Source organism: Bos indicus, chromosome 28 (assembly GCF_029378745.1).
Source record: "Bos indicus isolate NIAB-ARS_2022 breed Sahiwal x Tharparkar chromosome 28, NIAB-ARS_B.indTharparkar_mat_pri_1.0, whole genome shotgun sequence".
NCBI lineage: Eukaryota > Metazoa > Chordata > Mammalia > Artiodactyla > Bovidae > Bos > Bos indicus.
The window spans coordinates 30,532,662-30,560,625 of NC_091787.1; the positions used below are offsets into that span (position 1 = coordinate 30,532,662).

Consider the following 27,964-nt stretch of genomic DNA (forward strand, 5'->3'; position numbering starts at 1 on the left):
ACAGAAAAAAGCAAAACAAGCAACAGGGAAACAAACCAGACAGAGGGAACAAGAGTTCACAGGACTTTAGACACAAGAGAGCATAATGTACTGTGCACTCCAGGTGGTGACAGGAGGCCAGTGCACCTGCAAAGGAATGAGTGGCGAGGAAGTGGTATGAGACAGGATGGAGACTGACACGTCGTATGACCACCCTGATTATTACACGAAGCAGAATATGTGTGATTAAATGGGGCGATATGTATGAACACCATATTTGCTTTTCTATAGGAGTAGATAGGTGGTGACAGTATTCTTTTACATTTGTATCATCAGCTTGTTAAAAATGGAATGAAGACAATATATTAATTTGGAAAACAATGCTAAATTTAAAATGTGTGACCACCAGTGACAATAAAAGCATAATTTGACATTTATGAAATGATTCAAAGTTTACAAAACATTTTCTAACATATCATTCATACATTTAATATTCATACAAACCTTGGAGGGGTAGGTAGGGCATGTATTGCCATATCAGTTGAACAGAAAAAAAATAAACTACATAACATGTTCAGAGTCACATAGCTAACAGATAATGGAATCAGAATCTGAGCTCAGCTGTCTTGAATCTGGTAATCTTTATAAACTAAACTTCTTTCTCACAGTCTAACATATTGGAGGAGGAAATCAGATTTTCAAATGACCTTGGAAAATGAGAAATATCTGGAAATTCAGAAGTTGAAATTCACTAGGGTAAAATATAAACCAGAATAATTAAGAAAAATATCATGTTTAAATGCAGGATCAGCAGTGACTTGTGACTGTTCCATATAATTATTTAACGTGAAGATGCTTTAGTTTTGTGATCACAACAGAAATCACATAACCAGAATTCATAGACGCAGTATGATCTGTGGATAACAGGTAAGAGTGTTGGAATCAAGACTTTGTGGATGCTAGTCCTGGCTCCACTTCTTAGTATGTTTATGACCTTGGGAAGTTACTTAACCTCTCTGTGACTCAATTTCCTCATCTATAAAATGGGGATATAGTAATAGCACCTATTTCCTAGAGTAGTTAAGATTTAATGAATATTTTAGAGCTATATACATGGCTCTTGCTTTCTGCATCTATAAAATAGGGACATAGTAATACATACTGTCTAGACTGGTTAAGAGGTAATGAGTATTTTAGAGTGCTCATAGCTGTTTATACATGGCTCATATTTAAATTGTGAGCTTCCTTCTACTTTTTCTTCCTTTTTTCTCTTTCTCCTCCCTTACTGGATAACATAATTGAATTCTCAATACTCAGAACTCTTCAGAGGGCTTCCCTGGTGGGCCAGTGGTTAAGAATCCACCTCTTGGAAATGCAAGAACACTGGTTCGATCCCTGGTCCAGGAAGTTCCTACCTATTGCTGAGCAACTAAGCAACTAAATGTGTTACAAATATGAGCCCACTTGCTACAACTAGAGAAAGCCTATGGGCAGCACTGAAGACCCACCACAGCCAAAAAAAAAAAATCTTGAGGTCCTTTCTAGGGATTTTCAGGCAACTTAGGATTTGACAGTTTTGGAGCATATTTAAATGACAGTAAATATAGGAAATACATTAATATTTATTAAGTACTTGGCATGTGCTAAATACTACATTCAGCTCTTTCACTTACCTTATTTTTCCTCCTCATACACACACACAAAAAAACGATTTAAACTTTCTATTTTGAAACAATTTTAGATTCAGAAAATTTGCAAAAATAGTGCAGAGAATTTCTGGATACCTTCACTTAGCTTCCCCTAATGTAAACATCTTACAGAACCAAGGTATAATGATCAAAACCTGGAAGTCAACATTAGTACAGTGTTAGTAACTGAACTGTAGAATTTATTCTCATTTCACCAGTTTTTCCTCTAATTTCTTTTTTCTCTTCCACAATCTAGTCCAGGGTCACACATTGCATATATTTGTCTTCTTAGTCTCTTCTTATCAGACAATTTCTCACGCATTCCTTGTTGTTCATGATCTTCATGCTTTTGAAGACTGCCTGTCAGTCATTTTGTAAAATGTCCCTCAATTTAGGTTTGTCCAACATTCAGAAAACTAAGATCATGGCATCTGGTCCCGTCACTTCATGGCAAAAATATATGGGGAAACAGTGGAAGACTTTATTTTGGGGGGTTCCAAAATCACTGCAGATGGTGACTGTAGCCATGAAATTAAAAGACACTTGCTCCTTGGAAGAAATTCATGACCAACCTAGATAGCATATTAAAAAGCAGAGACATTACTTTGCCAACAAAGGTCCACCTAGTCAAAGCTATGGTTTTTCTAGTAGTCATGTATGGATGTGAGAGTTGGAATATAAAGAAAGCTGAGCACAGAAGAATTGATGCTTTTGGAGTGTGGTGTTGGAGAGGACTCTTGAGAGTCCCTTGGACTGCAAGGAGATCCAACCAGTCCATTCTAAAGGAGATCAGTCCTGGGTGTTCACTGGAAGGACTGATATTGAAGCTAAAACTCCAATACTCTGGCCACCTGATGCAAAGAGCTGACTCATTTTAAAAGACCCTGATGCTGGGAGAGATTGAGGGCAGGAGGAGAAGAGGGTGACAGAAGATGAGATGGTAGGAAGGCATCACCAACTCGATGGACATGGGTTTGGGTGGACTCCGGGAGTTGGTGATGGACAGGGAGGCCTGGTGTGCTGCGGTTCATGGGGTTGCAAAGAGTCGGACACGACTGAGCGATTTCACTTTCATGCGTTGGAGAAGGAAATGGCAACCCACTCCAGTGTTCTTGCTTGGAGAATCCCAGGGAGAGCAGAGCCTGGTGGGCTGCCGTCTGTGGGGTCACACAGAGTCGGACACGACTGAAGCGACTTAGCAGCAGCAGCAGCATTGTGCCCTTATCAGTGCATCATAACAGGGATATACATGATATCCCAATGTCTTACTGTTGGTGATGTTAACTGTGATCACTAGGTTAAGGTGGTATTTATGCTCTATGAAGTTAAGTATTTTCCCATTGTAGTTGATAAAATATCTTGGGGGTGATACCTGTGCAGATATCCCATTTTACCCACTAATTTAAGCATCACTAAAGTTGATCCCTGGGGTAAAGGGATGTCTGTCAACCTTCTTCACTATTAGCATTTCTATTTTTCCTTCTGTAATGAATAAGTTTAGAGGGAGATACTATAAGACTAAACAAATAACCTGTTTCTCTTCAGACTTTTGCCCACCAATTTTAGCATACTTCACTCTCAACATCTTTTAAGACAATTACTATTGTCTTAGTTTTGTAGATAAGAAAATGGAGTTTCAGAGAGGTATATTTACCTGCTTTGCTGTTCAGTTGCCCTGTCATGTCCAACTCTTTGCAACTGCGTGGACTGCAGCACGCCAGGCCTCCCTCTCCATCACCAAGTCCCACAGTTTACTCAAACTCATGTCCATTGAGTCGGTGATGCCATCCAGCCTGTCTCATCCTCTGATAGCCTCTCCTCCTTCTGTCCTCAATCTTCCCTAGCATTCAGGGACTTTTCCACTGAGTTATCTGTTTGCGTCAGATGACCAAAATACTGCAGCTTCAGCTACAGTCCTTCTAGTGAGTATTCAGGGTTGAGCTCCCTTAAGATTGACTGGTTGATCTCCTTGCTGTCCAAGGGACTTTCAGGAGTCTTCTCCAGCAGCACTGTTCAAAAGCATCAGTTCTTTGGCATTCTACTTTCTTTATGGTCCAGCCCTCAAAACTGTACATGACCACTAGGAGGACCATAGCCTTGACTATACAAACCTTTGTCGGCAGTATAATGCCTCTGCTTTTCAACACACTGTCTAGGTTTGTCATCACTTTCCTGCCAAGAAGCAATCGTCTTCTGATTTCATGGCTGCAGTCACCATCCACAGTGATTTTGGAGCCCCAGAAGAGGAAATCTGTCACTACTTCTATTTGCCATGTAGTAAGGGGGGCTGGATGCCATGCATGATCTTAGTTTTTTAATATTTAGTCTTAAGCTTGCTCTTTCACTCTCCTCCTTCACCCTCATTAAGAGACTCTTTAGTTTCTCTTCATTTTCTGCCATTAGAGTGGTATCATCTGCATATCTAAGGTTGCTGATGTTTCCCCCTGCCTATCTTGATTCCAGCTTGTAACTCATGCAGCCTGGCATATCTCGTGATGTGCTCAGTGCATAGGTTAAACAGACAGGGTGACAGCAGACAGCCCTGTCGTACTCCTTTCTCAATCGTGAACCAATCACTTGTTCCGTAAAGGGTTCTAACTGTTGCTTCTTGGCCCACATACAGTTTTCTCAGGAGACAGGTAAGATGATCTGGTATTCCTCTCTCTCTAGGAGCCTTCCACAGTTTATCATGATCCACACAGTCAAAGGCTTTAGCATAGTCAGTGAAACAGAGATAGATGTTTTTCTGAAATTCCCGTGCTTTCTCTATAATCCAGCAAATGTTAGCAATTTGATCTCTAGTTTCTCTTCCTTTTCTAAACCCAGCTTGGACATCTGGAAGGTCTTGGTTCACATAATGCTGAAGCCTAGCATGCAAGATTTTAAGCATGACCTTACTAGCATGGGAGATGAGTACAACTGTCCAGTGTTTAGCATCTTATTTGGTACTACCCTTCTTGGGGATTGGGATAAGAATTGACCTTTTCCAGTCCTGGGGCCACTGCTGAGTCTTCCAGATTTGCTGACATAATGAATGCAGAACCTTGATGGCATCATCCTTTAGGGATTTGAATTGTTCTGCTGGAATTTCATCGCATCCACTAGCTCTATTAACAGCAGTGCTTCTTAAGGCCCACTTGACTTCACACTCCAGAATGTCTGGCTCTGGGTGACTAACCACACCATTGTAGTAATCCAGTTCATTAAGATTTTTTATACAGATCTTCTGTGTATAAAAATTTACTATTTGAGGTCACACAAATAGGAAGAAAAGCTATGACCAACCTAGACAGCATATTAAAAAGCAGAGACATTACTTTGCTGACAAAGGTCCATATAATCAAAGCTATGGTTTTTCCTATAGTCAGTGTTCATTGGAAGGTCTGATGTTGATGCTGAAACTCCAATATTTTGGCTACCGGATGCAAAGGGCTGATTCATTTGAAAAGACCCTGATGCTGGGAAAGATTGAGGGCAGGAGTAGAAGGGGACAACAGAGGATGAGATGGTTGGATCTCACTGATGGTTGAGGCATCACTGACTCATTGGACATGAGTTTGGGTAGGCACTGATGGTTGAGGCATCACTGACTCATTGGACATGAGTTTGGGTAGGCTCCGGGAGTGTTGGACAGGGAGGCCTGGCGTGCTGCAGCTTGTGGGGTTGCAAAGAGTCAGACACGACAGAGCAACTGAACAACAACATCAAAATTAGTAAATCCAGTTGTGTCATACTCTAAAATCCCTTGTAATTTCATCATTCTGTTAAGATATGTTAGAGCAGATATATGGGAGAAAGAACTACCAGGAGATAAGGAAGAGGTTCATGTTTTCAAGTTTTACAGAACTCGAAATATATGTTGTTAGGAAGACAAAATTGAAGTTTTAAGAAAAGCTTTTATACTAGATGGGAATCATCTGTTGAGGGCAAAACAATGACTCCTCAAAGCTTAGTGTGGGATACTTTGATTTGGTGCACAATGAAGCTATAGATATGGATACAAATAGAATAAAGCTTATTCTTTCTGTGAAAATTTATATCTGAAAAGTTTGTTTCAATCTTGAATTGCTGTTTTTATAAGGTTTAACTTGAGGCAGGTTAAAAATGTTGCTTTGATTAGGTTACCAAAACTCCCACAAAAGATTCTCTTTTTTCACAGGGTTGGTATAAGGCAACCAAATCTCACTCTTAATTTATTCCTTATACCATTTTTAAGAAGGATCTCTACTTAAAAATCATCCAGTACATGCATAAAATTCTACTCCTAAGGTGGTAAAGTGAATCTTTCTGGAGTTTGCCTCCTATCTTTACTAAAAATGAACTGTACTCAATCATAAGCAAAAATCCTATATTAGTGAAATATGTCTGTAGTAAAGAGATTTGAATACTATATGTAATTTTAATGTATATATTTATTAGAAGCATTATTATTATAAGACATTGTCATTTGGGGGGATAGACTTCCCTGGTGGCTCAGACGGTAAAGTGTCTGCCTACAATGCGGGAGACGCAGGTTCAGTCCCTGGGTTGGGAAAATCTTCTGGAGAAGGAAATGGCAACCCACTCCAGTATTCTTGCCTGGAAAATCCCATGGACAGAGGAGCCTGGTAGACTACAGTCCATGGGGTCACAAAGAGTCAGATACGACTGAGCAACTTCACTTTCAAATGTTACTGGTCATTTTTAATAGTCTTTCCCCTCAAACTGAGGGAATTTCTTTTCTCATCTTATCAGAGTTTCAGGCATAGTTCTTTTCTAAAATAAGCAAACAAAAGTGAAATAGTCAGCATGTTTAAAAGGTCAGCAGCATTGTCCAACCACAAAAGACTATTTTTTTTTTTTTTCCCAGAAATAGCAGTCCTCAGGAATCATGATGTTAGGTTTAGGAGAAGCTTAGATTCATATATCATCCAGAATCTTAAGTATTTTGTGACTAAACAGCATACAAATATTTCACTAAAGATTGTCATACCTTTAAAAACATAATGGTTTCTGATGTTGTCTGTAGCCACTGTGACTTGTCTGCTTTGCCTACCTAAATTTTTCTGTCCTATATATCCTAATTAATTTCTTTTATTAGATATATTTCCACTCTGGTATATATTTCTCTCTCCATACCTTTTTTAAACTTTGCACAGTGATAGAAGAAGCTACCAACAAACTCCAGACCATGCACAATTTTAGCAGCCCTCTGAATTCAAACATGGGTTTTTAAATTATCTAAAATTGTTGAGGACTTCCCTGGTGGTACAGTGGATAAGAAATCTGCCTGCCAATGCAGGAGACACAGGTTCAGTCCCTGGTCCTGGAAGATGCCACAAGCCGAGGAACAGCTAAGCCTGTTCACTGCAACTATGGGCCCACATGCCACAACTGCTGGGCCTACCTGCCACGAGTACTGGAGCCTGCAAGCTCTAGGCCCAGGAGCCACAACTCCTGAAGCCGTGTGCCTAGATCTGTGCTGCACAGCAAGAGAAACCACCGCAGTGAGAAGTCTGCACACCACAGCTAGAGGATGGCCCCTGCTTACTGCAGCTAGAGAAAGCGTGCACGCAGCAATGAAGACCCAGCATAACCAGAAAAATAAAATAAATTAGTTTTTTAAAAAGCTAATGAAAATACATTTTTTAATTCAAAAAAGTTGAAAACATGATTCTAAAAATCTAACCCATAGCTCAAGAATTAGATTTCAAGACAGAACATTTATGATGTAAAACTTTGCAGCCTGTGTGATCATGAAAAACAGCGTGAGGGTTTCTAGAACTAATTTGTACTTTTTTAAACTTTATCTTTAAAAAAGCTAAGTCTCTAGAAAATGGTTAGCATCTCATTTTAGTTCTTTGAAAAATTTATTATATTAACTGCATTATTTCCAGAATCAGCATAATTATGCTCTCTCTGTAAGCCTCTAAAATAATTCAGTAATACTCTTTTTTATAAATCTCTCATTAATTGGAAATTTGAAAACTGACTTCTGTTGATATTAAAGAATTATCATTAATTAAAAATATAATAGATGGTTATGTTTGAATCATTACCTTTTAGAAATACATAATAAAGCATTTTACATGTGGCATTATATAGTATTTGAGATTTCCTTAAGAATAATATGAAAGGTAGGTAGATAAATAGAAATAAGATTCATCATAAATTTCAAATCATTGCAGCTTGATGATAGGTTCCTTGAAGATTGTTGTACTATTCTGTTTACTTCTGTATGTAGTTAAAATTTTTATGTAATTCTATGATCAAGTCTCTCTTATTTTGAGCATGAGAAACTAAATCCTTAATCTACTATAAAATTTTAGTTTATTGTATTGGTTATGAGCATATTTTTCCTCCTTTCTATTAATAGACTGAAGACATTAAAGAAATAGCCAGAAAGACACAGGCTCTGCCAAAAGTCAACTCAAAGAGGCAGCGAATTGTGATTTTCACCCAAGGGAGAGAGGACACCATACTGGCTACAGGTACGTGGGGAAGCTGTGGGGAAAACCCGGTATTATGGAGATTAATCATTATTTTAAAATGTTATATACTTTCTATTATAAATTACTCAAAGCAGTGTACATTTTTCTTTTTAAAATCTCCTCCATGTACTTTACGCACTGTCACCCCCTCCTCCAACTCCTGCTGCTGGCATCCACCAATCTGTTCTCTGTATCTGTGACTTGGAGTTTTTTATTATTTTTTTTTTAATTCTACATATCAGTGAGATCATGCAGTTTTTGTCTGTCTGACTTACTTTGCTTAGTGTAGAGTACTGAAGTTTCATTCATATTGTTTCAAATACTAGCATTTCCTTTTTTGTGGCTAAATAATATTTCACCGTGTGTGTGCACACATGCGTGAGCTGATGTATATATACCACATTATTTTTATCCATTCTGAAGTCTGTCCATCCTAAATGTCTATCAGTGGACACATAGGTGTTTTCCATGTCTTGGCTATTATAAATAACACTATAGCGAACATGGGGGTGCAGATATCTCTTTGGGTTAGTGTTTTTGTTTCGTTCATGACGCAGAAGTAGAATTGCTGAGTCTTATGGTAGTTCTACTTATTTTTGAAGGGCCTCCATACTGTTTTTCATAGCAGCGGCACCAATTTACATTTCCACTAACAGTACAAAAAGGTGCCTTTTTATCCACATTCTTGCCAACAGGTATTTCCTATCTTTATGGTAGTTTAGCCATTCTAACAGGTCTGAGATGATACCTCATTATAATTTTGATGTGTATTTTCCTGATGAGTAGTTATTTTTAGTACCTTTTTCGTGTACTTATTGGCCATCTGTTGTCTTCTTTTGAAAAACTGTATGTTCAGATCCTCTGTCCCTTTTTAAATTGGATTGTTTGCTCTTTTGCTGTTGAGTTGTATGAGTTCTTTATGTATTTTGGATGTTAACCCCTTATGAGGTATATGACTTGGAGATATTTCCTCCCATTCTGTAGGTTGCGTTTTACTTTGTTAATAGTTGCCTTTGCTATATAGGAGGTTTTTTAGTTTTAACTCCCACTTATTATTGTTATTTTAGCCTTTGCTTTTGGTGTCAAATCCAAAAATTCATCATCAAGACCAATGTCAAGGGCTTACTCCCTTTGTTTCCCTCTAACAGTTGTTTGATTTCAAGTCTTGGCTTCCAGTCTTTCATTCACCTTAAGGTGATGCTTATGTATGTTGCACGATGGTGGTCCAGTCTCATTCTTTTGCCTATGGCTGTCTGGTTTTCCCAATACCACTTATTGTGAAGAAACTATCTTTTCCCTCTTGTGTCCTCTTGGCTCTTTTGTCATAAATGAATTGACCTTATGCGCATGTTTGTCTCTGGACTCCGTTCTGTTCCGTTGGCCTGTGTGTGTGTCTTGTTCTGCAGAACTGTACTGCTGTGACTACTCTACCTTTGTAATGTCATTTGAGATCAGGAAGTGTGATGCCTCTAGCCTCATTCTTTCTCTCCAGATTGCTTTGCTATTCAGGGTAGTTTGTGGTCCTTTGCAAATTTGAGGACTGTTTGTTCTATGTCTGTAAAAATGTACCTTTTATTGTTTATTTTAATAAATACAGCTGTCTTCTCCCAGTAAAAAAATCTTTCAAGAACTTATATTTATTAAAATTCACTTGAGTAAATCCACTTTGATTTTGTTTATTTGTTTTGAAACTTTGGAGATATTGTCAGTCTAGAAATGTCTTTCCTGAAAATAAATAAATAAATAAATTTTACTTACCAAGTATCATGCTTGAATAAAATAAACTTATCTGATTATGAGCAAGTAGAATTCAGAAATAAGTTACTTTCTTATTTTTAAACTTCAAGAAGAAAACCTCATTTCTGTTTTTACTCAGCCATCTATTTTATAACTGTTATAGAAATAGATTTGTCATGAGTTAATAATTGTGGCAGCTGGGTGATGGATATATGGGGGATGGTTATTATGTTATTACTTCCACTTCTTCATATGTTTTAAAGTCTCCATAATTAAAAGTAAATGAAACAGAAAGAAAAGTAAAAAAAAAATTTTTCAGACAAAATTCAGAGTTATTAAGGACCTTTCCTAAGACACATTGATATCCTTGCTAAGTCTTGAATTTTAGGAGGAACTTAAAGAAAGGAGGGCAGTCCAGTCAAAGAGGATCATGTAAGCAAAGGCACCAGGTAGTATATAATCTTTAATTGTTGTGACAGGAAAAGCCATGTTGTAAATGTGTACAAGGGAGAAAAGGGTCATGAAAAGATAGCCCTGCATTAATAATAACTACCTGGATTGCTGTCTTCCTATACCATGTGGCCTCTTCCTGTCTTAGCAATGAACTCTTTTTGGAAAAGTGAAAAACATGCAGATTTTTTTATCTTACAGGAACTGGTATACTGCCTTCAGATTCAAAACATGCAATTTGTTGCTCTTTATGGAGACATTTATTTTAAGGCTTTATATATTCCAGATCTACATATTGTACAAGTGTCTTCCTCATTGTGAATTTGCACAATTTTCCCAAAATTGAAACCTTTAAAATTAGCCTCCCCTTCCTATGACTGAATTTCCTTGTCAACTCATTTTGTTCTTTATTAAATCTATTAAACCATGCTTAGGGATGCTTACCAGCAGGAATTTATTTGAGGAAAGACACTGGCTAATCTTTGCTGTTCCTACTCTATGAAAATGAACTTAAATTAGAGGATGCACTATATCTGCAATGCATGATAAATACAAGATGGATAGAGAATCTGTTCAGTGGTGTCAGCTACAAAAGCAAACATGATAAATGTTAATGCAGTTTTGAGCCCTGGGATAAGCTATTCAATGCAGAAGCATAGCTGAATCTCTTTGCTGTGTTGTTATTCATGGCAGCCAAATAAATGTCAATAATAAAAGAGAATTAAAGATTTTCATTTCCCAGAGGCAATCCTCTAATACGGCTTGATCTTTCATTTCATTTGTAATTCGTTCTTATGTCAGGATGCAATCATTTGCCAGGCTCTGGGTGTCATGTTAAGTCATTTAATAATGATTAAGAACATAAAAATGCTTGGCCTGTGGGGCAATTCACAGAAGAGATGCCAATTTGTTATTGTTTTTCCTCCTTCCCTCTTGAATATGGATCAGCTTTTTCCCACCTCCTAGCATTAAAATACTAATGGAAGATGGGGAAAGAAAGTATCCCTTAATTTACTGTAAGTGACATTCCAGAATGTTACAAGGCAATGCTAACACACTTATTAAAACACTAATTAGGAATCATTGTTCCTTAAACCTTGTGCTGTAGAGTACTTTTCAATGATCATTGCTAAGTTTGTGGCATTTAGCAATAATGTAACAAAATTAGTTTCTTGGTATTTAATTCTGGAGACCTTTCTCCTTTTGAGATAGAGTCAATAAACTGTTTTCTCTTATATTATAAATGTAATTCTTTGAATTCCTCTTCCATAAATTGCTTGTGAATCTAAAGACTTTTCCACTTACTCCTTTTTTTTGTTTGTTTTGTTTTTGGTCACTTCTATTTCATTTGGGAATCCATCCTCTATCCTTCCAGCCCAGAGGTTTTGTCACATACTAATCATTGGTTCATTGCTTGCAGGCTAATTGAGTTCTGAGCTTTTTGGGGAGTGAGGGGATTGGAGAGGGACTGGAAAATAATGAGCAAGAGACTAGGGATGAAGGCAGGAAAGAAAAGTTGATTCTATCCATTTTGATCCTTTTAATAAATGTTGAATGAACCTGTTGGCAACATGGGAGTCAGGTTAGGGAAATCATTTCTGTGTCTATAAACTTTAGAAAAACTAAGACTGAAGATTACCTACCGCAAAGCAGCTGCTAATAAGGTCTTCAAATATTAACATAAATATAATCTTACTAAAATAAGGATTGTAGTGGAAAAAAAGATTTTCTACATACACATGTATAAATATGTACATATATGCACATATATACATATTTATATCTTCGTAGCAAGTTTAAGTTTTTCCAAGTTTCTGTACTAAATATATCATAGAAAATTGGAAGAAGCAATAGGACTTTTGTTCTGAATTGAAAATAACACATTTTACATAGTAGCTGTTATGAGACAATAAAATAGGGACACTGAAGAATAAGCTGTAGACTTTTCTGAATACTTCCAGAGTGCTTTCTGAGCTGTTTGAATTGTAATTGTGCCCTAAAAGAAAAAAACAGACTAGGTCAGAGGTTCTCAATTGGAAAACTGGTGCTGTTATATTAGAATCACCTAATGGGCTTTTGGTAAATATTGCCCTCCCTTCATAAAAACACCTTCCCCTCAACCTGATACATCCCTGTGAGGAGTTAGAATATATATCCTCAAGAAGATGTATAAGAATGGAGGTGATAGAGTCTGGGGGAAGAGAAGTGCAAGGTTGTGAATTTGTTGAAAAAACTCCCTTAGGTGATAATGTGTGTGCACTTAGTCACTCAGTCAAGTCCGACTCTGCAACCCCATGGGCTGTAGCCTGCCAGGCTCCTCTGATCATGAAATTCTCCAGACAAGAATACTAGAATAGCCATTCCCTTCTCCAGGGGATATTCCCTTCTCCAGGGGATTTTCCCGACCCAGGGAATCTTAAACAGATCTCCAGCATTGCAGGCGGATTCTTTACTGTTTTAGCCACCAGGGAAGCCCCTTAGGTGATATAGCAATGCTACTATCCTCTTCTCTCACTTTGAGAGCCACTGGATTAGGTGATTTGATAACGTTGCTTCAAGTTCTATGATCCTGTGGGATAATGGAAACAAAATCTTTAGCAGCTAAGCATCTGATGCCTCAATAAGTCAGGCCTTGTTGAATCCTTCTCCTTCTCAATAAATCACAAAGTAACAAGGACTCATCCACAATAAAAAGCAATCTATATACATACTACTTTAAATAGTCTCCTGCCTCTGGGAAGTTCGTAATTTAGGATAGACACATCATAGTGTCTTTTGTCATTTTCTTATGAGTAAATGGGGTTATTGAAGTTTTTTGTTTTCATGTTCTTGAGTCCTTAAACTTGTCACCCCATTTGCTAGTTAAGTTTTCATGTTCTTTGAAAACACTCAAGGCTGTCTATTACTCTCTAAGAAAAGCTCAGTATGATTTGCAATTCTGGTAGGCATAAAGCACAGAAGGTGTGCAAAAGAAAATGCGAACTCTAAAGGAAAAACAATCTCAGCAGCTGAAAGAATAATGTCAGCACATCATCACAACTGCTACTGCTATAAAATATTATTATAAATCACTTTGAAAATGTTCTCCACTACAGCCAAACCAATTTTAAATCTTGTTCTTATTGGCATAGGTACTGGTAATGATGTGGATGGAACAAATTAAGTAGCATTCTTTCCGAACATCTATGCATGGCATTCTTAGGAAAAAGTTCTTACCAGATAAGGTTTTACACAATATGTATTTTTCTTAACTATTAACGTAAAAAGGTAACTTATTAATTCATGTTCCATTTAAAATGTTTTGTAACCACAAAAGACAAAGTTCTTTAATCCAGAGGTTCAAAATAATTTAAAATGACATATGTGAAACTGTCTTGTTCCTGACAAAGTATTATCTTTGGGGCATGGTTTGTATGGTTTAGTGATCTCAGGCTTGTCAAGAAATGAGACTTCTTTGAACACCCACCTTTCTATCAAAGCTAGAAAGCAAAATGGAAGACAGCCTACACTAGGCAAATGTTCTCCTCATCATAGAATTTATTTTTAAAGGACCTTTAATCAGATTTATTAAGGTATAGATTACATATGGTAGAATGCACATATATTTTACCAATTAACATGGAACAGCCACTGTAATCAAAATATAAAATAGATTATATGGTTTGTTTTGAAATATAGTACAGATACACAACTGGTTCAGATTTTCATTATGTTGGCACATCATACCTACGATTTTCATACCTATGCCAGTGACCATCAAATCAAGTAGAAGAACCCTTCTAGCGCTTTAGAACCCACACCTTGAACTCCCCTCCTAAATCATTACCCCCACCAAATTTACCCATTATTTTCACTTCTACTGCTCACAATTTGTTTTGCTTCTTTTTAAAATAGAATCACCCAATGTATAGGCTTTTTATCCTGCTCTGTCCCCATACTTTTTTAAGCACTACCTTCCTTTTTCACAACATAAGATGTTCAACTACTTCTTCAAATAACCCTAGCTCCTTTTACTAGCACATGTTTTTAGAAAGCCAAATCTGGGTACTAGATATGCTCATTGCTACTTAAGAATCATTGCTTCTAGGCCCTCTTACAAATAGATTGGCTGCTGCTGCTGCTGCTAAGTCGCTTCAGTCCTGTCAAAGTGAAGTCGCTCAGTCGTGTCCGAGTCTTGGCGACCTCATGGACTGCAGCCTACCAGGCTCCTCCGTCCATGGGATTTTCCAGGCAAGAGTACTGGAATAGGGTGCCATTGCCTTCTCTGACCCATGACTCTACACCTGTTTATATTTATTTCTCTATCCATGTATATATTTAAATTCCATGAGTTCAGACTGATACCTTTGATTCCAGTTTATTGTTGGAACAATAAAGTTCTTTCTGACCGTCTTCCTTTCCTTATTTATAACTTCTCACTCTGATATTGAAATTTCTGGTTTTGTTATATAAGCTATAGTTAGTATTTTTTTCATCCTAAAGTAGTTTTTGAGCTTCCCTGGTGGCGCAGTGGTAAGGAGTCTGCCTGCCAATATAGGAGATGCATATTCAATCCTTGGGTCAGGAAGAGCCTCTGGGGAAGGAAATGACCACCCACTCTAGTATTCTTGCCTGGGGAATCCCATAGAGAGAGGAGCCTAGCAGTCTACAGTCCATGGGGTCACAAAACAATTGGACTCAATTTAGCAACTAAACAACAAAGTAGTTTTTAATTGCTTTCCCATACCCTTGTGTGAAACATATTTCCTTGACATACAGTGTTAGTTTACAGTTATTTTTGTCTTTGACCGTGTGGTATCTAGTCAGTTCAGTTCAGTTCAGTCATTCAGTCGTGTCCGACTCTTTGTGACCCCATGGACTGTAGCACGCCAGGCCTTCCTGTCCATCCCCAACTCCCGGAGTTTGTTCAAACCATGTCAATTGAGTCAGTGATACCATCCAACCATCTCATCCTCTGTCATCCCCTTCTCCTGCCCTCGATCTTTCCCAGCATCATGGTCTTTTCCAATGAGTCAGCTCTTTGCTTCAGGTGACCAAAATATAGCAGTTTCAGCATCAGTCCTTCCATTGAATATTCAGGACTGATTTCCTTCAGGATTGACTGGTTTGATCTCCCTGCAGTCAAGATGGTGTTATCCAAAAGTAACTCTAAGTTAGTTCTTATTATTCCATCCACTTCAATATGGTTACATTATTCATTTGTAATAGTTATATTTATTAGAGTTTGTATTCTACTTTGATTTCCTTTCATATTTGGGGTTTTTTTTAATTTATTTTTTAATTGAAGGATAATTGTTTTTTAAATAAGTAAAAAATTTACTCTTTATAGTGTCACTTTCTGTGTTTTGACAAATGCATATGTTTATGTAACCACTACCATAGTTAACAATTCAGAATTTTCCAAACTGACGGTACTAATTTATATAGAATGACTTTTCCCCCTCACATTTTCACCAGCATTTGATACTATCCATCTTTTTAGTTTTGTCATTCTGGTGAGTATATACTAGTATGTCATTGTGCTTTTAATTAAAATTTTCATGTTGTAATGAGGTGGGGCACATTTTCGTCTGCTTATTAACATTTGAATATCTAGTTTTGTGAAGTTCTTGTTAAGTTTTTGTGCTTATTTGTTGTCTTATTGATTATAATTCTTACAGTCAACATGCAAGTCTTTGGTTAGAAAAGCCTTTAATTTTATTTATTTACTGTAAAATTCTATTTTGTATTCTTATTTCCTGTAGCACAATGTATGTAAATATCAAATCATTTTGTTGTACACCTGAAACTAATGTAATTTTTAATGGAGTATAGCTGATTAACACTGTAGTGTTAGTTTCTGCTGTACAGCAAAGTGACTCAGTTATACATATACATATATCACTCTTTTTAAGATTCTTTTACCATAAAGGCCATTAAAGAGCATTGAATCGAGTTCAATTACAGTTAGGTCTTTATTAGTTATCTATTTTATATATAGTAGTGTGTTATACCAATCACAATTTCCTAATTTATCTTCCCCGCCCTTTCCCCCGGTAACCAAGTTTTGTTTCCTACATGTGTAACTGTATTTCTGTTTTGTAGATAAGTTCATTTGTACGCTTTTTTTTTTAGATGCTACGTGTAAGCAATATCATATGATATTTGTCCTTCTTTCTCTGACTTACTTCATTCAGTATGACACTCTCTATGTTCATCTGTGTTGCTGCAAATGGCATTATTTCATTCTTTTTTTATGACTACTCTGAGTAATATTCCATTATATATATATATATATATATATATGTATGTATGTATGTATGTATGTATACCAGATCTTCTTTATCCATTCTTCTTTGGATGAACATTTAGGTTGCTTCCACGTCCTGGCTGTTGTAAATAGTGCTGCAGTGAACCTTAGGATGCAAGTATCTTAGAAAAGCCTTTAATTTTAATATAGTCAAATTTATAGTGTTTTCTTCTGTGGTAAATAAACTTTGCTGTTTTTTTGAGGAAAATCTTTACATATGCCAAGCTCATGTCTTCATATTTTCCTGTTATTTTTTCCTAATGTTTTATTTTAAAAAAAGTTTTCATGTAGATCCACAGTCCATCTAGAATTAGAGCTAGTTTTTGTATATGATGTGATCCAGAAGGCATGATTCATTCATTTTTCCCATATGAATAACCAGTTGACCCATCATTGTGTTCCTAACTGCACTAAATTGATACCTTTGTCATATTTCAGATGATCTTGTATCTGTGATTCTTTTTCTTGACTATTCTATTCCATTGTCTCTTTATTCTTATACTGGTTTACATTGTCATTTACTTAGTTTATATAATCACCTTTATTATCTGATTATTATCAGCTTTCTAACTTTGTTCTTCAGGACTCTCTTGGTTCTTCTTGGTCCTTTGCATTTCCACATAAATTCCAGAATCTGTTTATTATCACCTCCTCTCAAGTTTTATTTTTTGTGTCAAATTCTTAATAGAATTTTTTTTGAGATTTTATTGAATCTGCATTTCAGCTAGTGAGAATTGATACCTTTATAATATTGTGTTTTCTAATCCATAGAGTATTTCCCTCTGATATTTTAAGTGGTCTTTAATTGTTCTCAAAATGTTTGTTATTTTCAGTGTAATCATCTTATAATATCTATCTTTGTTAAATTCCAGGTTTTTTGTCTTTTAGTGCTGCTGGTGCTGCTGCTAAGTTGCTTCCCCTCTTTAAATGACATCCTTTTAGATTTCAGCTTCTATTTGTTTTTTTATTGATGTATAGATTTTTTTTTATAGTGACCTTGTTTTCATTTTAGTAATGTATCTGTTGGTTCTGTAGGATTTTCTATATATATAATGATATCATCTGTGAATATTTACAGATTTACAATTTTGCTTCTTTCCCAAATATTTACTTTTTTTTTTTTGGCTATATGGGCTTTCTCTAGTTGTATCAAGCGGGAGCTACTCTCTAGTTATGATGTGCGGGCTCCTCAGTGCGGTGGCTTCTCGTGTCATGGAGCACAGACTCTAGGACACAGGTTCAGTTGTTCCGCAGCGTGGGGGATCTTCTCCTGTCAGTGATTGAGCCAGTGTCTCCTGCATTGGCAAGTGAATTCTTTATCACTGAGCTACCAGGGAAGTCCCACAGATGTTTGCTTTCTTTCAGACTTTTTATCAACTGTATTATCTAGCACAGTACAGCATATCAAATATAAATACAGTTGAAATAGTTATTTTGAGCATTTTTGTCTCATTTCTAACAGGTGAAGTCTCATTTCAGCACTTCATCAAAAATGATATTTGCTATATTCTCTTTGTTGATATTCTTTATCAGATTAAGGAAGTTTCCTTCCAGTAATAGTTTACTAAGAATTTTATTGTTGTTAAGACTATTTTTTATTCATGAAGGAATGTTGCGTTTTATCCAATAACTGTCCTGATCTATTAAGATTGCTATATGATTTCTTTCTTTTTTTTTTCCTTTTAATGTGTGAATTATAGCTTGGTTTTGGAGTGGTAAAACCACCTTCGCATTCTTGAGATAATCCCAATATAATTGTGATATTCTTCTATTAGATCATTGGATTTGATCTAATTATGTTTTGTTTCTGATTTTTGCAGTGTTGCTTAGAGAGAGTTTGCCTTATAATTTTCCTTTCTTGTAACATTTTGTTACTTTGGGTAGGAACATTATGATGATCTTATAAAATGAATTAGATAAGCGCCTTTTTCTGTTCTAGAGGAGTTTTATTACACTGATGTTAGTTTTATGTAAATATTATAAAGAATTCACGCTTCAAAATGTCCTGGCCTAGGAAGTACTTTGTTGGATGACTTTTCATTGCAGATTCAGCTTCTTTCATTGAATCAGAATGTGTAGCTTCCATTTCTTTCTATGCTAGTTTTGATAAATTGTGCTTTTTCCAGGAATTTTCTTCATCTAAATATTAAAATCTATTAGCATAAAATCATTCATACTATTCTCTCACCTTCCTGCTTACTATAGGATTTATAATGTTGTTTTTAAAATTCTTGATCTTGGAATTAAATTTCTGCTCTTTTCCTTGATCACTTCCTAGAAGTTTACTTTAGTTAGGATTTTCCAAGAAGTAGATGCCAAGATGAAATTAGAGGGACTTGCCTAGTTATCCAGTGGTTAAGAGTCCACCTGCCAATGCAGAAGACACAGATTAGATTCCTGGTCCAGGAGGATCCCACATGCCTCAGAGCAGCTAAGCCCATGTGCCACAACTACTGAGCCTGTGGTCTAGAGACCATGAACAGTAGCTCCTGAGCCGGCATGCTACAACTGCTGATGCCTGCGTGCCCTGGAGCCTGTGCTCATCAACAAGAGAAGACGCTGTAAACAGAAGCCTGCACGCCGCAACTGGAGAATAGCCCCTATTCGCCTCAACTAAAGGAAGCTGGTGGGCAGCAACAAAGACCCAGCCAGCCACAGATAATTAATTGTTTACATTTTTGAAAAGATGAAGTTAAACATCAAAAGATTTATTGAAGGAAACACCTGTGAAGGATAATAAGATGGCAGTCAGAGGGGGCAAAGAGACCTGTCAAATTGTGATGCAGGTCTGTTCCCTGTGTTAGAGAGAAGGAAAGTAGGTAGGAAAGAAGGAAAGTAGGAAGAGGCTTAGGTTGTAATACAGTTAAGTTTTGACAGCATCAGTGAGGATTCCTCAATCCATAGTTGCTCATCAAGCCAGGCTGTCGAATGGAGTCCCACCTCTCAAGAATAGGATTCCAGAGATTCCCTGGTGACTCAATGGTAAAGAATCTGCCTGCCAAGTGCCGGAGACTTGGGTTCAATCCCTGGTCCAGGAAGATCCCACGTGCCGTGAAGCAACTAAGCCCATGTGGCACAACTGCTGAGCCTGTGCTCTAGAGCCTGGGAGCCACAGCTACTGAGCCTACATGCCACAACCCAGAGCCTGCATGCTTAAGATCCTGTGCTCTATACAGGAGAAGCTACAGCAGTGAGAAGCCTGCACGACCCAACTAGAGGGTAGACTCTGTTCACTGCAACTAGAGAAAAGCCCATACAACAACAAAGACCCAGCACAGCCAAAAAATAAATAAATGAAACAACAGCAAAAAAAAAAAAACTCCACTGCCTTCCTGCTGTGCTCAGTCCCCTGCTGTTGGGAAGCATGGACCCAGCATGAAAGCAGTGATGGATTCAGAACATAGCTAGTTCCATCAGTCAGTTATGGCCCATGGCAGATCTGAGAGGCACATTTTGATGGCCTCCACAGGGTTGATCAATTATTATTATTCTTATAAAGAATCAAGTCTGTCTTCATTGATTTTTCTCAATTATCTAGTTTAATTTTCATCTTTGAAATTTAAATCCTTAAGTTATTTAGAAAGTTTTGCTTAATTTCTGAATATCTGGAGATTTCCTAATTATCTTTTTGTTTATGACTTTGTTTAATTTTATTGTGATCAGATATGTTGGATGATTTTAGTTCTTCAAAATTTGTTGTAATTTTGTTTTTACTGCATGCCATACGGTTAATTTTATACATATTCTTTGGGCATTAAAAAATGTAAATGCTGATATTCTTATATATTGCCTTATATATACAGTTAGGTCACATTTGTCAAGTTTGTAGTGCAGACCATTTATATTCTTGTTTATTTTTGTCTGCTTGTTTTATCAGTTATGAAGAGAGGTTTATTAAACAGTCCTACTCTGAGTTGAATTTGTGTATTTCTCCTTTTGGTGCTATCAAATTTTGATTTATGTATTTTGAAGGTATCCTATTACATGCACATAAGTTATTTTGTTTACTATATATTTATTTATTTTCTACTGCGCTGGGTCTTCTTTGCTATACATGAACTTTCTCTAGTTGCGGTGAACGAGAGCTGGTCTTCACTGTGGAACACAGACTTCTCATTGTGGTGGCTTCTCTTGCAGAGCATGGGCTCTAGGCATGCAGACTTTGTGGGCTCAGTTGCTCTGAGGCTTGTGGGGTCTCCCAGGGCAGGGATCAAACCCATGTCCCCTACATTGGGAGGTAAATTCTGAACTAGTAGACCACCAGGGAAGTCCTGTATATAAGTTTAGAATTCTTTTATCTTCATGATAAATTGAATGTTTTATCATCTTGAGATGTCCCTCTTTACTTCTAACAATGCCTCTTGCCTCAATGTCTGTGGTATCTGTTATTAGTGTAAATATGCCAACTTTCTGTGCGTTATTATTTGCATTGGTGTATGTCTATTCCTTTACTTTCTACCTTTCTTTGGTCTTAATTTAAGATTTTTTTGCAGTTGGCATATAGTTTTTTGTTGTTTTGCAATTCTGACAATCTTTATCTTTTGGAATCTTTATATTAAATATAAATAACTCATATAATTGGATTCATGTTCTATTTTCTCATAGTTGTTTTCTTTTTTCTGTCCTTTCCTGCATCTTTTGGATTAATCAGGTGTTTTTAATTCTCATTTCTATCTCTATATGTTTGCCAGTGGTATATCTTTAATGTGTACCCTAAAGATTACAGAATCTATCCTTGACCTATTAAAGTCAAATATAAACCATAACTTTTGCCACTTCTCATACAAAAAAAAAAAAACAGTAGGATCTTAGAACATTTTAAATCCGTCTAAACCTTTTAATCTTTTGTATTATTGTTGTCATTCATTTTAATTCTGCATATATCTTAATGCCTTGTAGTGACAAAATACTGTTATCTTTTGCAGTTGAATATACTCCTTCCATTTTTTTCTTTCCCTTTTGCATTTCTATGTTTTCATCTAAGTATTTACAAATTATTACATAATTTTTCTTCTGCCTAAACAGCCCCCCTTTTAGTGTTTCACTTAGTGTGTGAATTCTTTTGGTTTTTGCTTGAAAATGTTTCTATTTTATGGAACTCAATATACTGGGTTATATTACTTGAGCTCTTTAATGATCACCTTCCATTATCTTTTGGATTCTTTTGTCTTTGTTGAGAAGCCACAATTAGTCTTATTCTTGGTCCTTTGAACATATTTTCATTTCCTATTAATGCTTTTTGGGATTTCTCTTTGACCTTAACGTAGGTTTGTTTTTTGACTTTTTATCTTGTATTGAGTATAGGTAATTAGCAATACTCTGATAGTTTCAGGTGTACAGCAAAGGGACTCAGTGATACATATTACATGTATCCATTCTCCTCCAGGAGAAGGCAATGGCACCCCACTCCAGTACTCTTGCCTGGAAAATCCCATGGATGGAGGAGCCTGGTAGGCTGCAGTCCATGGGGTCTCGAAGAGTCAGACGTGACTGAGCGACTTCACTTTCACTTTTCACTTTCCTGCATTGGAAAAGGAAATGGCAACCCACTCCGGTGTTCTTGCCTGGAGAATCCCAGGGATGGGGGAGCCTGGTGGCTGCCGTCTATGGGATCACACAGAGTTGGACCCGACTGAAGTGACTTAGCAGCAGCAGCAGCATTCTCCTCCAAACTATACTCCAACCCAGGTAGCCACACAGCACTGAGCTGAGTTTTCTGTGCTATACAGTAGGACCTTGTTGGTTATCCATTTTAAATCTAGCATTGTTTACACATCAGTTCTAAACTCCCTGACTATCTCTGACTTTGATCCTTCCCCCTTGGCAAGCATAAGTTTGTTCTCTATAGTGAAAGTGAAAGTGAAGTCGCTCAGTCGTGTCCGACTCTTTGCGACCCCATGGACTGTAGCCTATCAGGCTCCTCCGTCCATGGGATTTTCCAGGCAAGAGTGCTGGAGTGGATTGCCATTGCCTTCTCCAGGGGATCTTCCCAACCCAGGAATCGAACCCAGGTCTCCCGCATTGCAGGCAAACGCTTTACCATCTGAACCACCAGTTCTTTGACTTTAATTTTGTATTTGGTTTTGTATTTATCCTGTTGGGATTTTTAGTGCTTCTTTCATCTTTGACTCTGGATCATCTTCTTAATGTTGCTTAACACTTTGGGGAAATTCTCAGTAATTATCTCTTAGATACTGCATTCTTGTCTTTCCAATTAGAGACCAATCACATATCTTGGGCCTTTTTCATTGTGTGCCATATGTCTTTTTTACCTTTTTTGTATCTTTTATCCTTTTTCTTCCCTCAGGCTTCAGCTTGTGTGTTTTGCAGTGACCTAGCATTTAGTTCACGAATCCTATCTCTTTTGCTTTCTCCTATCTGCATTTCAACATATCTGTTGATTTCCTTATTTCAGTAATCACATTCTTCTTTTTCTAAATTATTTGTTTCTTTTTTATTTATCTTAGTTTTATAATGTTATCCTCTACCTTGTCATTAATTTTTCAAACATGTTAATTATAGTAAAAGTAAACTGCATGTCCAAAAGCTTTATCTCAGTTATCTGTAGATCTGTTTCTTTTATCCTTAATAAATTATAGCATTTCTGTTGATGATACTGTCTTTTTGTAGAAGGCAGCTAGAGTGAAGCTAGATCAGAAAGTGAACCAACACAAGGGTTTGTTGCAGTTTTTATAAGGCTCAATCTATTTCTGTCCCCACCCCCCCCCCCACCCCCCACCCCACTCCTGAAATTCTTCAGGTCTCCAAAAATCCTGGGGTATTTGCTAGGATCCCTACTCTCCAGTAGGTTCTCTTTGGCACCATATAACTGCGAAAAACATTACTCTGCCTTTTAGAGATCTTCTACTTAATCTGTTGACCTCTTGTCCTGCTGCCTTACAAATTTGGCAGATACCTCAAAGGAGAAAACCCCTGAGTACCAGTCTTACTCCACTGTATTCCCCTTCATGATCATGACACTTCAATTCAGATTGCCTTCACTCCAGGCAGTCTCACCAGGCCTGCAGATGGCCAGAAACTCCATTGGCTCTGTTGCCTCTTGTGCACTTAGTTGCTCAGTTGTGTCTGACTCTGCGACCCTGTGGACTGTAGTCTGCCAGGCTTCTCTGTCCATGGGGACTCTCTAGGCAAGAATACTGGATTAGATAGCCATTTCCATAAACTGTGGAAAGTTCTTCAAGAGATGAGAATACCACACCGCCTGACCTGCCTCCTGAGAAACCTGTATACAGGTCAAGAAGCAACAGTTAGAACTAGACATGGAACAATGGACTGGTTCCAAATTGGGAAAGGAGTACTTCAAGGCTGTATATTGTCACCGTGTTTATTTAACTTATATGCAGAATACATCTTGTGAAATGCTGGGCTGGATAAAGCACAAGCTGGAATCAAGATTGCCAGGAGAAATATCAATAACCTCAGATATGCAGATGACACCACCCTTATGGCAGAAAGTGAAGAGGAACTAAAGAGCATTTTGATGAAAGTAAAAGAGGAGAGTGAAAAAGCTGGCTTAAAGCTCAGCATTCAGGAAACTAAGATCATGGCATCTGGTCCCATCACTTCATAGGAAATAGATGAGGAAACAATGGAAACAGTGACGGACTTTATTTTCTTGGGCTCCAAAATCACTGCAGATGGTGACTGCAGCCATGAAATCAAAAGACACTTGCTCCTTGGAAGAAAAGCTATGACAAACCTAGACAGCATATTAAAAAGCAGAGACATTACTTTGCCAATAAAGGTCCATCTAGTGAAAGCTTTGGTTTTTCTAGTAGTCATGTATGGATGTGAGAGTTGGACCATAAAAAACCTGAGCACTGAAGAATTGATGTTTTTGAACTGTGGTGTTAGAGAAGATTCTTGAGAGACCCTTGGACTGCAAGGAGATCCAATCAGTCAACCCTAAAGGAAATCAGTCCTAAATATTCATTGGAAGGACTGATGCTGAAGCCGAAGCCCCATCACTTTCGCCACCTGATGCAAAGGACTGACCCTTGGGAAAAGACCCTGATGCTGGGAAAGGTTGAAGGCGAGAAGAGAAGGGGATGACAGAGGATGAGATGGTCATATGGCATCACTGACTCGAAGGACATGAGTTTAAGCAAGCTCCGGGAGTTGGTGATGGACAGGGAAGCCTGTGGAGTCCATAGCAGTCCATAGCAGAGAATCAGACATGTCTCAGCAACTGAACTGAACTCCTTCTTCAGGGGATCTTCCCAACCCACGAATCAAACAGGGGTCTCCTGCATTGCAGGCAGATTCTTTACCAGCTGAGCTAAGGGGAATCCCTTTTAGCATAAGCCAGTTCCCCATAATCTCAGTCATTCACCAGAACCAAGAATTGCCAGGTCCTGAAGGAGAAAGTCAACTTTTAGCACATCAAGATAGCTCTTTAAGGTTCTCTTTTCTCAGAGGTCCTGTCCCATCAAGTCTTGGCTACTTTGGCAGCTCTCATACCTTCATTTATTTAAAAATTAAAAAAATTTTTTTTCAACTGTTCTTGTTGTTTATGATGTATGAGTTGGTTTGTTACAAGCAATAGCAATAGAACCTAATGTCCTTAAAAAATATCTTTTTATTATAAATTCGAAAAGTATATGGTCCTGGAAAGTTAAGAGGGCTGATCTATTTGTTATGTAAGGTTGTTAGCTGATTTGGTAATACTGCACTCCATAATCCACTTTGAAAACTGCTAGGTTAGGTAATTTCCCCATGACACTAAAGTTAGAGGCAAAAACAGCTGGATTAGAACCTAACCTTTTGATTCTTAATCTTGTGTAATCTATTCTGTACTATGGTGCCTCATGTATTTATTACAGCAGTGGTTCTCAACTTGGAGCAGTTGTTCTCTTTCCTTTTGGTTGTCACAATGGAATAGGTAGAGGAGGGTTAGGGAATTCTACTAGTATCTAATGGATAGAGGCCAGAGATGCCACTGCTGCTGCTGCTGCTGCTGCTAAGTCGCTTCAGTCGTGTCCAACTCTGTGCGACCCCATAGACGGCAGCCCACCAGGCTTCCCCGTCCCTGGGATTCTCCAGGCAAGAACACTGGAGTGGGTTGCCATTTCCTTCTCCAATGCATGAAAGTGAAAAGTGAAAGTGAAGTCGCTCAGTCGTGTCTGACTGTAGCGACCCCATGGACTGCAGCCTACCAGGCTCCTCCGTCCATGGGATTTTCCAGGCAAAAGTACTGGAGTGGGGTGCCATTGCCTTCTCCACTATACATCCTTTAATTCACAGGATAGCAACTTACAACAAAGAATTATCTGACCCAAAATATGGATAGCACCCGGTTTGGAAAAACCCTGGCTCACAGTGTACCTCAGAATGTTTATTTAAATGATCACTGTCTCCTTCCCCATTACACACTTAACTGTAAGATCAATAACAATAAATCTTCATGTAGGAATACACCCAGGGGCCCCTTAATCTAAGAAAGCATCTGTGTATGAACTAGTCCATACTATGTTTTTTAGAGTTTCTCCCAAATACCCTCCAATACTCTTTAGTTAGAACCTCTTAGAGCTAGAAAACATTCTGATGAAAAAGAGTGTGTACATATAAATGCATTTCATGTATGTGAATAGGTATGTTTAGCTACACACTGATAGATAGATAGTGAGCTCAGTCACTCTATCATGTACGACTCTTTACAACCCTGTGGACTGTAGCCTACCAGGCTCCTCTGTCCTTGGAATTTTTCAGACAGTAATACTGGAGTGGGTTGTCATTTCCTGACCCAGGGATTGAACCCATGTCTTTTGTGTCTCCTGCATTGGCAGGCGGATTCTTTACCTTAGAGTCACTTGGGAAGCCCTAGATAGATAGACGTTAGCTTAAATAATTCTTAGAGAATGTATCTGTTGTGTTTTAAGACTATATATAATCAATTTCTATAATTTAAAGCTCTTGAAAGTATACAAATGGATATTTACCTAAGAAGTATATTACCAAATATTTTTCAGAGTAATTATTGATTATACCCAGTAAGTTATTTTTCTGCAGTTCAGTTAGACACCAAAATTCAGTTTTCAGAACATTATAACTTGGCGGCAAAATTTTATTTTGGCTTAAACACCACATGCAAGTTTTTGGCTCAGATAAAGATCTTTGGAAGGGTAGCAGATAAGTATAATTCAGATAATTGAACAGCTAAATTTTCCCTCAGTTAAAAGGAATAAAGTGTTTTTACATTTAATATGAAAAATTTATTTAAATGCAGACTTAACTGTTGCCTTGTTCCTATTATTAGGATCAGACAGTTTATCCCAGTTAAATGTCTTAAGAAGCTCACATCATTTTTGCATCATTGATTTTTAAAGTAGCCCTACAGCAGCCAGTATTCCTGAGGACTTTTCCCCCTTTGTTTAATCTTGGTCCATAAAGTTTATTTAGCTTTTCCCTGTTTCTATGAAACTATTTTAAGTTCCTATATTTAGAGCTTTTCTTGTCCCAAGAAAGTGGCCTATTTTTTTGTCTCATTATTTTGCACTTAATATCAGCAATCCCCAACCTTTTTGGCACCAGGAACTAGTTTCATGGAAGACAGGTTTTCCATGGCCAGGGGCGGGGGGGGGGGGGGGGGCGGGTTTAGGGATGATTGAAGCGCAGTCCTTTTTTTTTTTAATTTTCTACAACCTTAATTATTAATATTCTTTTGACATTAATTTTAATTTCCATATATTAAAATTTAGATGAACCCTTTTTAAAAATTTATTTTTAATTGGAGGACAGTTGCTTTACAATGTTGTGTTAGTTTCAAGCACTATACGTTTATTGTATCCTTTATCTCTATTGTTATCACTTCAGCTCTACCTCAGACCATCAGGCAGTAGATTCCAAAGGTAGGGACTCCTAGTTTATATGGTTTACTCATTGTAATGCATTTTGGCTGTACTCTTAATGATTTCCTAGAATTTCACCCATACTCACCTATAACAAAGGGAAAAATGTTTTAAATGCCTTGTGAGGAAGCAGTACATTCACATGGTTCAGAATTCAAAACGTATAATAATTAGGGCTTGTTCAGCTGTCCAGTACTTGTGAGGAAATAGTTTTTCATTATTTGAATAACCATAAAACTTGTCTTCAAAACTTACATACTTTTGGAAATGGAAGGGGGTACTATTAATTGTAATAGGACTATCCTGGGTAAACCAGTCAATGTGGTCATGGAAGTCATTATAGATATTTAAACGAAAGTATTTAGTTAAATGAATTACTACATTGGTTGATGTTTTGGATTTATGTTATTTCTGACATTTCTTCCAACTCACAAATCATGTGCTAAGAATATGCCGGATAATATAGAATTTAAGTCTGAGAAT

General features: G+C 37.3%; 1 protein-coding gene across 6 annotated transcripts in view; it reads left to right on the plus strand.

Annotated features, from left to right (window-relative positions):
- ADK (adenosine kinase) overlaps positions 1 to 27,964 on the plus strand; it is a 550,282-nt gene that overhangs the window by 449,076 nt on the left and 73,242 nt on the right. For all 6 annotated transcript variants that reach the window (XM_070782218.1, XM_070782222.1, XM_070782221.1 and 3 more), the window contains one exon: positions 8,023 to 8,137. In XM_070782218.1, coding sequence (XP_070638319.1) covers positions 8,023 to 8,137 — 115 coding nt within the window. The remainder of the gene's footprint in view (positions 1 to 8,022; positions 8,138 to 27,964) is intronic.